Source organism: Lipotes vexillifer, unplaced genomic scaffold (genome assembly GCF_000442215.2).
Source record: "Lipotes vexillifer unplaced genomic scaffold, Lipotes_vexillifer_v1.1 scaffold102, whole genome shotgun sequence".
Taxonomy (NCBI): Eukaryota; Metazoa; Chordata; class Mammalia; order Artiodactyla; family Lipotidae; genus Lipotes; species Lipotes vexillifer.
The window spans coordinates 5,629,395-5,642,408 of record NW_006786541.1 but is presented as its reverse complement, the minus strand read 5'-3'; the positions used below and the strand labels follow the sequence as shown (position 1 = coordinate 5,642,408).

At 32.7% G+C, this 13,014-nt stretch overlaps 1 protein-coding gene across 3 annotated transcripts in view; it reads left to right on the top strand.

Annotated features, from left to right (window-relative positions):
• TCF12 (transcription factor 12) overlaps positions 1-13,014 on the top strand; it is a 366,571-nt gene that overhangs the window by 306,732 nt on the left and 46,825 nt on the right. Inside the window, exon 1 of one of the 3 annotated variants that reach the window (XM_007458916.1) lies at positions 5,321-5,437. The exons of the other annotated variants lie outside the window; for them this stretch is intronic. Coding sequence (XP_007458978.1) covers positions 5,369-5,437 — 69 coding nt within the window. The 5' untranslated portion in view covers positions 5,321-5,368. Of the gene's footprint in view, positions 1-5,320; positions 5,438-13,014 lie in introns of those variants that run through there. 3 annotated transcript variants of the gene reach the window in all.

Sequence of the window (13,014 nt, the reverse complement as noted above, 5' to 3'; positions counted from 1 at the left end):
AGAGAAACATGAAGTTGCTTCATGTTTTATATATTCTCAGTAGTGGTAGTTCTATCTTGTTTGAAGGGGTATTAATGATTGCCTTTTAGAAGCTTTGTATGATCTGTCAGTTCTGTTCATGTTGATGTCAGAGGGATACTATTTAGTTACCACAGAAAGAGATTTATCTGCTTTTCTCTTCCAGGAGGTATGGCTGTTTTTACACATCCTCATTTTGGTCATATGGTTGTCAAAAGGGGAGTTAAACAAGTGTTCTTTTGCCCTATAAATGCAGTTTATACAGCTGACTGTTTACATTGGCTATACAGATTTGTGTTTTCTATTTTTGTTAAGCATTAAGCATTTCTAAAACTCATGTTAGGCTTGAGATGATAAGAAATCTGATGTTCTATGTCTGAGACAGATGATGTGATTTGTGAACTTTAGCATAAATTTTACTGAGAAGTGGGGGGGGGATTTCTCCTCATTTCCAATCAATATCCAAGTAAATTGTGTACCAGTTTTCAGACCAATCTGTAATATAACTCTGATTATTGGTTTGGCTAGGATTTAGGTACTCACAACTAAGGCATAATTGGAACCAGTTTTTCAAAATATCATCTGAGGAAAGATCAGAAAACCAGGTCTTTGATTTTTCATATTTTCATACAGTGGAAAGACAGTATTTGGAAGCCTTTTTACTGATTGATTAGTATCAGCAAGATAGATGAGAGTAATATTGTTGAGTTAGAAGATGCATTATATGATTTCAGATAAATAGCATTATTATGTTTAAATAATAGGTACTGATCGTTAGTGGATCGGTTTGAGAGGGATGCATTATTACGCTAGAGTTTTATATTCTTGCTTTATTTTTTGCAAAAGTAAATTTTCTAAATTGTGAGAAAAATAATATTTCTAAATATTAGAAAAAGACCAGAAGACCAACTTCCTGAACACTTAGGAGTAACTTTATTTACAAAGCAGCATATACTAGAAAAATTTGCAACATATATGTTCAGATATAATACCTGGAATTTTTTGGTGTCTTACTGCACATTTAGGAGACAGTATTCATTTACTAGTCATCTTTCTACATTCTAAATAAGGAAGAGGAGACATTTTTGCTTTTACTTTTGTATCTTACTACTTGTAGATTCTTTTATTTATTATCCTCTTAAACCTATCCTCACCCCACACCTCCCTTGCAACCAATAACGTATTAGTTATTTACTGAGTTTCGTAAAGCAGGAATATATAGAGTTCATTTGTGGAATTATTCACATGTGAACTTTGTTTAGCTTTGTTTTTCACTCTGAAAGTCTTATTTTCCAGGAATTGATTCACTTAGAAATAATGTTGAAACTTTTCATGAGGAATCCTATGAGTGGGTTTTAGATTTACTTTTCCAGCCAGATCTTTTGGCCTTTTGGGACACTGGAATATTGTCTGCTTATTTTAGAAAAATGTACAATAATATTAACCACTAACTGGCCTTTAGTAATTAATTAATTCAAGATGTGTAATTCAGTTAAATTGAAATTTTCTTTTAAAATTTTTTTAGACTTTTAAGTCCCTTTTGAAACATTCGTGTTTAAGATAGTTTAAAAAACAGATTTGAGAGTTATAGCAATCCAAATATCAGGGATAAAGAAGAGCTAATAAAATAAATTAAAATATTGCATGGGTAACCCCAGGAAATTTTGCATAGGTCTCCAAGGATGATCTGTTTCCCAGTCAACAGAAAAATAAGAAGGAATTAAGGGCCTGGAATTTTAACTGAAGTTGCCAGAAGGTCTCTACCTAGTAGGTTTTTTGGAAACATTTTTTCCTAAATCTTCTGGAAAGAAGTAAATTGCTTAGGCAAAACACATAATAGCTTTTTCTTATCTAGTTTAGGTCTGTGCTTGATGATTGTTGGAATGGCAATAAACATCACATCCTGTACTATTGAAGGCAGGGAAGTACATTTTAAAATCAGTGAAATGCAGTAATCCTCAAACCAGGAATAATCAGTTTCCTAATAAAAGATGTATGGCTCCAAGTCATATTTTTTCAGGGTTCTCTGACATTTTCATTAATCATGTTGCCAGTGTGTACAGTAATGCCCATTTTGCTATAAAAGTTGGTGAGTTTTTAGATTGTTGGACTAGGTAGCATGAATATTGAGTCAGATCACATAATCTTAGAATAACACATAAGTGATTACGTAGAATTGCGGGTGGAAACCATTCAGGATAAAAAGTGCATGACAGTTCAGAGCTCCTGTGCAGGCTGCACGTCTGTCTGAAATCAGGTTTAAAAAGTGGCCCTGTCTCCAGCTGACTCGTTTTGTCAGACTGAGTCATAGGATTAACCCTTGACATGTTCCTTCAAAAATAAGAGGCAAAGATTAAACAACTGCATTGACTAGAGCAGCACTTGATCCATCTATATGCATTTTTTTCCTGTAATATGATTCTGCTTAAGAAAAAAAATTGTGCTGCAGCTGTTACATAGATTAAATTAGATTTTGTTTAAAAAATATTTTTGAGGAAGAGAAAAAGGACTTTATCATAGAAGATAATTTGTAACTGTTAAAAATATGTCTACATCAACCAGTTTTACTTTCTTTTGGGTAAGGCAGACTTCAAAAAGATGTTATTTTGGAGTAGCAAACTTGAAGGACATTACCATAGCATACGAGTAAAATACGGGACTATTTGATTTAAATTACCACCAGTTTTCTTGATGATTTGCTGTTTTTGAGGAATAAATTTAATGCCATATGTATGTAAACGCCCACCCCACCCCCCACCTCTTCGCTCTTCCCTCACGTTTCTACATCCGCCCTCAGTTTAGGCAGTAGTGTATACCAAGTGATTGTGTTGGGTACATGGGGGAGGGGGGGCTCCATCTTACATTTAAGCACATGTATGGATTTTGTATCTGTGTTTCTGAGAGGAGGAATGAAAAGTAGAAGCAAAAGCTTTTAATTAATTACTCAGCTCTGCTTAGAAACTATTATGTTTCAAAGTTCAGGTTTCAGGTTTAATAGCAAGTCTTATCCAGTTCCTTAATAAACTGCTTTAGAACAGTAAAAGAGTATTATACTGTCTGGTTTTACTCTGAACTTTTTAAACTTGGATATTTGTTTATTACTTTCAGGATACCATATAGTTGCCTCTAAAATAAAGAACTGTTAATGAAATACTCAAATTTTCATTGTGCTTTAATAGCCAAGATTGCATAATTGGATTTACATTATGCTGTTTGTTTTAACAAACATCATAGTACTCTCTCTTTTCTGGCAAGCCCCAAAGAAATGAGCCTAACTACTGTAGATGGATTTTTTTTAATCAATATATAAAAGTTTTCTCAGGTTGAAGCTGAGCTTCCTACTGATTGTAGGAAGAAAATGTTGACGTGATTTGTGGCTGCCCTTTTCCCCCAGTCCCCTAAATTTCTATTTTAAAAGTAAGTTTTTGTTTTTGTTTTTTTTTTATTCATTAAGGAAAAAAGGAAACATTATTTTGGATGGTTGATTTTCCTTTTTTTTTTTTTTTTAAGCTGTTCTGTCAGAGAGAGACTATGTCTATAAAAGACTAAAATTTTCTTGAATGGTTTTAAGGCATGGCATTGTTAATTGTAAGTCAACGCTTTTTACACAGTTCTCTAAGGATTGAAATGGGTCTTTGTGGTCTCTCAGGAGGGAGGAAGTTACAAGCCACTCTGCAGACTGGCATTTTAATGGTCTGCTGTACAGTGATGTTCTTTTGCAGCTGCTGCTTAGCCTTTTCTATATCTGGAGAGTGTGGGGAGGTTTTATTGTTATTCCAACACCATCAGCTTTTAAAACATTATGAACTTAGCTGGCCTTATTGTCTTACTTGATTTTATTGTTATATTTTAATCAATATTTTTCATAAAAATGACGGGTTTGGGGGTCCCTTATAGAATATTCCTAGAATATTCCCTTAGAGCAGTTCTGCTTCATGAAAGGTGCCTTTAAAAAAGTGATGTGTCCCTTTTTTGCAGCTTGTGAGCTGTCCTCTGATTAACAGTTTTGTGAGAACCTGCAAGGCACAGGGAGAAGAGATAGTACAAAGAGGTTTTCATGGGGGGAAATGAGAGGAAAGAAAAGTTGCTATTCTGTTTTTCTGGGTTAGAATCCACACCAAAAGACAAATTGAAATTTTTTTAAATAATGAAATATGTTTGTGTGTGAGAAACAAAGTATTTTCAAAACAATGTCTAAGACCTTTTGACTTGTAAGTATAACGAATTTTTTAAATCTATAAGATGTTTATTCCCACACTGATTATTTTTCCTTTTTGAGAAATTTGAACATTAACATAAAATATGAGTATATTAAGTGTTAGTTAAGAACAATAATGAACTTGGAGGAAAGACTTCCAAGAAATCTTTTTTAGTTTATTAGCTACAGTGCACATTTTGTCTATACATACCAGCCTTTCATATTTTTATGTAAGGGAAAACAAAACCTTGTTTGTTTTTTCTTTTTAATTATTGAATTGCTTAGTACATATTCTAGGAAAGTGCAGTCCATTATAAACTTTTAATTGGTGTTATGAGTGAGGATTAAGGAGCTTTATAATTGAAAACCTATATTAAATATTATGTTTTAAAAACAGATCATTTATTTTCAAGATAATTTTTTGAATTGTTGGAATGAGCTTTTTCATGAAATGTGTTCCTTTCAAATTTCTTTCCATACCATTTTTATAACATAAAAAATCATGGTTTGTTCTAGCTAGTTTAGAGATACTTACATGACAGGTCCGCTTTCTCCAGGAAGTGACTTTGTACAAGGCTTAACTGTTTAGATCCTTCTTGTTACACATGATTCAGTGTTTCCAATTCCTGATTGCTTGATCATGTGTTTATCATAGTTAGAAGCAACTGTAGGCCATGCCAGATGGTAATGTTGCTAGAGGTGTAGCAAGCTAGGTTTCCCTGCTACAAGTGCTCTAATTTAAACTAAAAATAGGTTAGCAGATCTGTCAGTTTGTCTTTCTTTGAAAGAGACATATATACTATATATATGACGGTATTAATAATTCCTTGGGATATTTATCTCCAAGACACTGTATCACTTTTTATTATTTAGCACTTGTGACTTGTATTTTTTTAAAATTCCAGAATTTGTCTTATTGGTATCCTCCACCAGTGTGAGGACTTGATAGAGATTGAAAGAGGTTACTTACAGCACAAACCCTCCCTCTCTGCTCCGTGAGTTGGTTCAGTCCTATTTTGCATAAGTTCCTTTTGAGTAGATCATGTGTGGATGCATAGTGCTGAAGACTTAACTCTGTTTGGTTGTGTGGATGTATGTCTTGGAGAGAAGCTGAGTGCATTAGCTGCAAACAGTAACATTTTCAAAATCAACATGTATTGTGCTTATCCTGTCCCTGGAATGGGCAGCAATTCTTTGATGTATTACTACAATGGAAAAACAGTAAGTCTTTTTCTTTGTTCAGATAGCTTCTAACTGGTTTAAGGGAAAGGAGGGTAGATTAATTACTTTTTACTAAAACCTGCGAGGTTTTGTTTTATCATATTCTGTAATATGTTAAGATTGTATGTTTCTTTGTAAGTAAGGTTAGCAAAGTTGTCTTTGACACAGTTACTCAATAGTTTTTGGCTTTTATTTTTAAAATAATATAGAAAATAAACTTGAATTTGTGGGATATATTTTTAATGCCTGATGTCTTTACTAGTAATGAGCTTGAAAGTACATTAGTTTTAATGTTTTCTTATATTGTAAACATATAATCTACATGTAAAATACATATATAACAGAGAGAGAGAAAGAGGGAAGATTACTTGATGCTTTGTAGATAGAAGAGAAAGATGAAAGTCATCTTAGATATTCATAAAAATAACAAGTATGAAGCTCTGGGAATGATTAGGGAAGCAGTCAGCTAGTGAGGGCCGTATTTCCTGTTTGGAGTTTCAGGTCCGGAGCCTGACTTTACTCAGATACCATCTGTTTCCAATCAAACTAGAATTTTGACCCTGTACAGATTCATAAAATAAATCACTATTTTTCAAAGAGTGCATTTATACATTTTGCAAAGAATGTATTTCTGGTCGATTTATAGCACATGGTTAGATGTTTTAAAATAATACCCTTCTGTGTTGCTAAGTAAAACTTCTCTGTTTGTTAAATTAATTACTCAGTATTAATTACTTAGTATGTTTCTACAAAAATATCTTTAAGTCAGAGGATTTTGTGTATTCTAAAAAGAAGGTGAACTTCTCTGGAATATTCAGTAGGACTTATCTTTATAAGATAGTTGATAAACATAAAAATGTTATACTAGTGAATAACAATCTTGGGTTTATGTCAGGAATTCAGTGTTTTCCTCCTCAGTTTTTCCAAAACAATGTATTGGCTCAGGTGTTTTATTAAATACGTAAATGACTTTAGCAATTTTTTTGGTCAGGAGTGGAGGCATTTTTAATGTTAATGTTTGAAGTTATAAAAAAAATTAATCACATTTTCCTAAAATAGGTATACAGTCAGTTATGTTGGTCCCTTCCCTTTTTATCACTTGAAAATGTTTTAAAGTAGCATATGACTTTAACCAGTGTACGTGAGAACTAATGAAAGCACTTTTTCGTTCTCTGACTGCTTTGGTAAGGCCTCTTTGGACTTCGTTAGCATTTGGTTCTTAACTTTTCAATAAGCTTTCTCACTAGATGACAAGCCAAAATATCCTTAAACTCATTAAAAAGTATGTGTTCACACTAGCCATATAAACAGAGCTTTGGAGAATGTGAGAGGTAGATTTAGATGGGTGGTATAAGTGAAATAACTTGATCTCTATGTAATTTCCTTGGCAACTGTCTTTCAAATGTGAAAATTTTTTCTTTTATGTCCAATTCTAAGTAAAATAGTCTGTTTGAAAATGGTGTGTGTGCAAGTTTAGTAAAATTAATCATACAGGACCTCTGAAGCAGAGAGACTATAACTCAGATTGAGTTTAGATTTTATTCTTTCAAGAGCACAGATCACTCTATTACAGCATTTCTCTTTGTTCTACATTTAGGGGTGGAGGGGTGGGGAACAGCTTTGATCGTATTAAGTATTTCCAGGCTTACGGTAGATGACATGGCTGGTATGTCAGAAAAGTGTAGCCTGAAAGTTGATAGGCTGTGCTTGATATAGGTCAAAGGTGACTTTTATGTTCTTGAAAAATGCGTAAAGGATGATATATTTTCTTAGTCCTCTGTATCATAAGCCCTTAGTCTTATATGTGTTTTACTTTTACCACATCTAGTTTATTATTATTGTTCTAACGCTTCAATAAGAAAATCGTATAGTATATAATTATATTATCCAAAGACTATGGTAAATACCTCATCTTTGTATATATTGGGAAATGTCTACCCATCATTGCTTTATAGTAAAAACTAGCACTTTAACGTTGCCAGAGTCTAAGTGAAATGTATTTCCTCACTTGAGTTATGGAATTTTTGTATAATTCTCATAATGAACCAGTTAAATTTAAGCTCACTCTTTAACTCCATTTTATCAATTTATCTTGATGATAGAACAGATTTATATTTTGAATATTAATATTTTGATTTCATTTTTAAGATCCTTTTACGGGTATTATGAAAGAGTGAGAAATCCTGAGTGATACTGGCCTTAAAGAAAATGCTTTCCTTTTTTTTCCAGTTTTTATTTTTAAATTTTCAAGCTGATTTCCATATATTTAAGGATGCTTGGAGTAATTTAATAAATAGACTGAACAGACTCTAGGAAAAAATAGATTAATAAGAGAAGAGCCTTTTCATATTTTCTTATTTAAGATTATGTGGCCGTATTGTACTGTTGGAAATATAAGAGGCTTGGGCATCTATGTGCAGAAAAGAAAAGGCAAAAATGTTAACCCTGTTTTCACCACTATCAGAAAAGAGAAGGGGTTAATGCTTTATATCACATGTAGCTTTTGTGTAGCTGTATTATGTACCATGCTATAAGATATTAATATGTGTTTATGAAAAATAGGGGACTTAAAATCACTTTGAATATTATCTATTTTTTTGAACTTTGAAAAATAGCAAGGAATAATGGATTTCTGAGATTCCTTACTTATAAAGAACTTGGCCTGCACTCAGTTTTCTCATTGATATGACTCAATTGTGTCCTTTATGCAGAAAGGTAGAAAGTCTTAGAGGTAAAGGAAGGAAAGTTTTGGGAGGAGAGGATTCCTGTTCTCTTCACCTATCTCATCAGCCTCCATTTTCTAGGCCTTGAACTGAAGATGCTATAAAGTGTTCCAGGTATAAAAATTGCAGCAAGTACAGACATGATGCTCTTTTCATTATTTCAGGGGATTATTTTAATATTATTAGAGACAACACAGAAATCCAAGTTTTAAAACTCAAGCTTAGAAACACATTTTGAATATTCACCTTCTTTGTATGGAATCTGGGAAAGAAGAGACAGGAACTAACATGATCATAAGGGCTACTCTGTGTCAGGAACTACGCTGGGGACTTTATGTTTACCTCATTTAATTCTCATAACCACTCTGTCATTTAGCTGTTACTAGCCTCCTTTTATAAGTAAGGAAAAATTGGTGCTGGGAAGTTAGGTAACTTGTTTAAGCCCCACCCTGCTAGTTAAGTGTTGAGGCCAGAACTGAACCCAGGTCTGTCTCCTAAGAGCAGGTTTTCTCTTTTCTATCATCCAAGGACAAGTAAACTAGTCTCCATAGCAAAGGGCCAGATTTCACTTATCCTTAATACTGGTTGTATCAAAGTACTCCGTTGGAAAGAAAATGTCACTGAGAAAAACAGTAGGCCATTCTTACAAATAAATATATCTGGCATGTATGATCAGACTTACAATTTTATGAATGCTAATTGATGTGGTCAATCAAGCAGCTTTTTACTAGTTTCTATTTAAGATGAAGAACTTAAAACTATCCTAGATATGTTTTTAAATGCAGGAAATTAGCAGGCCTCTTCTAATAGAACTCATAGTAGTGAAAATTGGTATAGCCATGGTTTTGGCACCTGCCTCCCCACATAATTTGTATTATCATAAGAATTAGAGCAGCAAAGTAGCTAAAATTGCATTGTAAATACTTCTAAGATTTATTTTTCAAATAAACATTTTCAGTTAATAAAAGCACGGAAACCAATATGAGAGTATATAGAGCTACATTTCTGTTCCGTTGGGGATTTACTGCTAATTAACATGAGAGAGGAAAGTATATAATTAATTAATTCGAATTTCCAGGCTGGCTATGGGCCCAGTAGGGTTAAATCTAACATTTGTATGATGAGGAAAACATGAAGTCATTTAAGAATTCTCTGAAGATAGAATGCTAAAGACATTGGATGACAAGGAGTTTAGCTTAAATCTGCTTTGATTTTTTTCCCTTTATCAAAAATGTATGAGACTATATTCTAGATACAAATCCAAGAACGTCTTTTTTTCTTGATTCAAGTGGACACAAATACCAGGAAGTTAAGCCTCTGCCAGGAGAATATGTTGTCACGGGTCAGGTTTATTAATCTTTTAGAAGGAAATTTATGTCCCTTTCCACTAGCTCATGAACATATTGAAGAAAGGGATCAGGTGCTGTATTGTTGGGTCTAAATATTTTTAAAATGTAGATAGCGAAGAAGTGACACTCATTGATTTGTTCAGTACATTATCCTAGCATACAAGTTTCAAACCTAGTCCCTTAAAAATTCCATGGTTTATCTCTCAGGAAAAAAATGTGTGCTTATTATAAAAATGATACTGGTTACAATAAAGAACTGATAAAATACGCCCAGTGATGTTAAGATTAATTAAAATGTGTTTGACTTACCTAAGAAGAAATTCTCACACTTGAAAACCGCTATTACTCAACTATACTTTTTAGACAGCAGCAGTAGTAATTGATTTTAAGCTGCTTTGTACTGAAAGCTAGAATTCTTTTTTCTTACCGTTGTTAGAAAGGAAATTTTACATTATTTCACCCCTAAACGTTCTCCGGAAATTCTTGGGAAAAGATATTGGTCCTTTTATTTATGAGTGTTGAAAATATGAACATATATTTATGCCTTTTACAGAAATTTCAGTTGTGTTTTTATCAGGCTAACTAATTAGATGAAAAGAATCTTTCATGGATAGCTTGTGTGTCCCTGAGTTAGTCCTACTTCAGACATTTTGCTTTATGATGCCTTTTGGTTTCAGTTCTTACAGTATTTAGTACTGGAACTATATAAATATTCCTCGCCCCCCCCCCCACCATAGGCTTGGAATTACCATAAAAACTTGAGTAGTAGGTTGGACTTTATGGCAAAATTTACTACATTTATGTAATATTAAAATACTGAAAACATTGAGATATTTATCAAATCTGTCATTTGTTTAAATATTCTTGGGTATTAGGAGATTCTTAAATTAGACTGCTATTTCATGTACTTAAATTTTTAAATGTCTTTTTCTTTTGGGTTGTGCTTGTTTTAATTTTGATTAAAGAAAGAACCAGGAAAGTGGGAAGCCCTGGATTTCAGAAACTTTAAGATTTTGACATTTATGTTAAAGATATGCTTTTTATCCGAGTTTATGCATAAGGTCAGTATGCATAGAAAACAGTGGATCCAAAATGATCAGAAAAATCAGTAGGGAATAGTTTTTAGGAAATTTCTTTAACTTTTAGTTAAAATTTAAATTTAGTTAAATTTCTTAATCTAAAATTTCTTTAACTTTTACTTACTTAGCACTCTTATCTCAGTGAGTCCAATTATTTAAAGCAGAAATTTTACTTACTCTTTTTTAAGCAGCCTCTTTTTAGTAAATTCAGGTCCCACAAAATGCAGAGGTAGAAGGAAACTGTTTATGTATATTATTGTGTATGAAACTTGCATGGGTTGACCAGCAGTAACTAAAAAATTCTTATAATAATTACCTAGTTTTTCTTTCTTAGTTTTTGAGTGTTGACCCTTAAATGTGCCTATTTTTAAAATCAGTGGCCCAGAGGTTTAATTACAGATTTTAAAGCTAGAATTTGAGTTGAGTTGGGGTTTTCTTTTTTTCCAGTGACCTGAACTGTTTTGTTTGTTAGTTGTCAGGTTTTAGATACTCAGCTAGATCTTGAAAAATTTTTATCGCTTAATACAAAATATAGTTACATAAAATGAGATAAATTAAGTGTATGCTCCTGAATATAATATCACATTTTTATTTTAAAATTATGATGGTAGGGTAAATTAGCCAAATGATTTTGTTTTGCTTTATTATTTTGGTAAGTTGATAAAGATTATGCTGGAGATGATTTATGCTATTAGCATAAACTTTTCACACATTGGAGGTTTAATGTTAGCATTAAAGTGTTTAATGGTATTTAACGTATTGGAACTTAAAGAGAACTGCTAGTCAAACCATCTTGACAAAAGAGCTAATAGAAGCCTAAACATAATGAAATATCGGTAATAATTTCTGTGTTAGAGCATGTTCAGAAAAATTTATAAGCTTCTCCGTCTTTCTTCTTTCCAAATTAGATAAAGGTGTTCCCAAAATGTTAAAGAGTTTTGGTTTTCGTTTCATAGCCTTTGGAGTTTATGAAACTCCTAGAATATTTCTTTCAAAATAGTTTATCTAATTTTAAACTGGTGGGTAAGGAAGAGTGATTTCATCCTGTATTGTTCAATATAGTAACCAGTAGCCACAAATGACTATTTAAATTAATTAAATTAAAATTTAAAATTCAGTTTCTCACTTGTACTGTCCACATCTCAAGTGTTCAGTAGTCACATGTAACGAGTAGCTACTGTATTGTACAGACATAGATACATTACTGTCTTTTCAGATATAGAACATTTCCATTATTACAGGAACCTGTTGGACAGTGCCCGTCTAAAGCATTCCTCTCATTTTCTGTGGAAGTGTATCTTAATTAAGATATATAGCGAGCTATTCTCACATAATAAAGAAAATTCCCAATTCATTTCCTCATCATTTAGAACATTTAAAGATATCAGCTACCACACAGGCTTTGGATCTATTTTTAAAAGCATAGCGGATGGCATCATCTTTTAATTCATCACTGGATGTGACAAGATAAAAAGAAAAAAATATCTTTTTAGCAGAAGCTTCTACTTTTTTTCATCTTTGCTGAACAACTATCAGAAAATCATGCCTTTTTGCCTTGCAGAGATGTTTCCAATATTAATTACAGGAAGGATGCACTGAAATCAAGAGCACAGTGCACACCTCCAGCCTCTAAAGCTAAACAGAGTGGACTGCCCTGAATTGGGGTGATCCATATGACTAAACTGAATCACCCAAGCAGGAAAAAAAGGAATGTTTTTGCTAACTTGACTCCAATTGGTTTTATGAGCTAAAACATTCCAAGGATAATTGTGTAATCACTTTATAGAGTAATGTAAATATTCATCCCTGAAGTACTCTGTCACTCTTAAAAAGTAAGTTTGGGTTGATGGGATGAGGACAGTAGAGATATTACTGTGAATTTATTCTTTTCAAACATACTTAACAATGAAAGGGAGGTATCTATTAGATTTTCAGTTATATTCATTTAAGTTGGGGTAAATGTTATGGTTCTATTCACCCAACACTCAAAATTTCTCTCTTTTCCATTCCTGGAGGAGAAAAATTAAGTACTTGAGAAAGAAGGACATTCCCACATGATACCTACTTTGAACCTGACATTCTGAAATGGAGGCTAGAATTCTAAAGAAAATTTCTAATTGCCACATTTCAATAGAACATCTTAAATCACTTAATTGTACTTTTTCTGTTTCTTTTTAAAATAGTGTGACTCCTGGTAGATTTTAATCACCTTAAGCACACATATTCCTTTCTCTTAATTTTGTTTGTTGTGATACAAAATCATATTTAAGATTTAAATGTGTGATTAGATCATTAACTAGGAAAACCTGGCATCTATGTGCAGGTGATCAGATGACATAAGCAGTCTGGTTTTAATTTGTGGCCAGTACTGATTGTAACTAAAAGAGACTTGCTCTTTTTGTGGAATTGGCTGACTATTTCCCTAC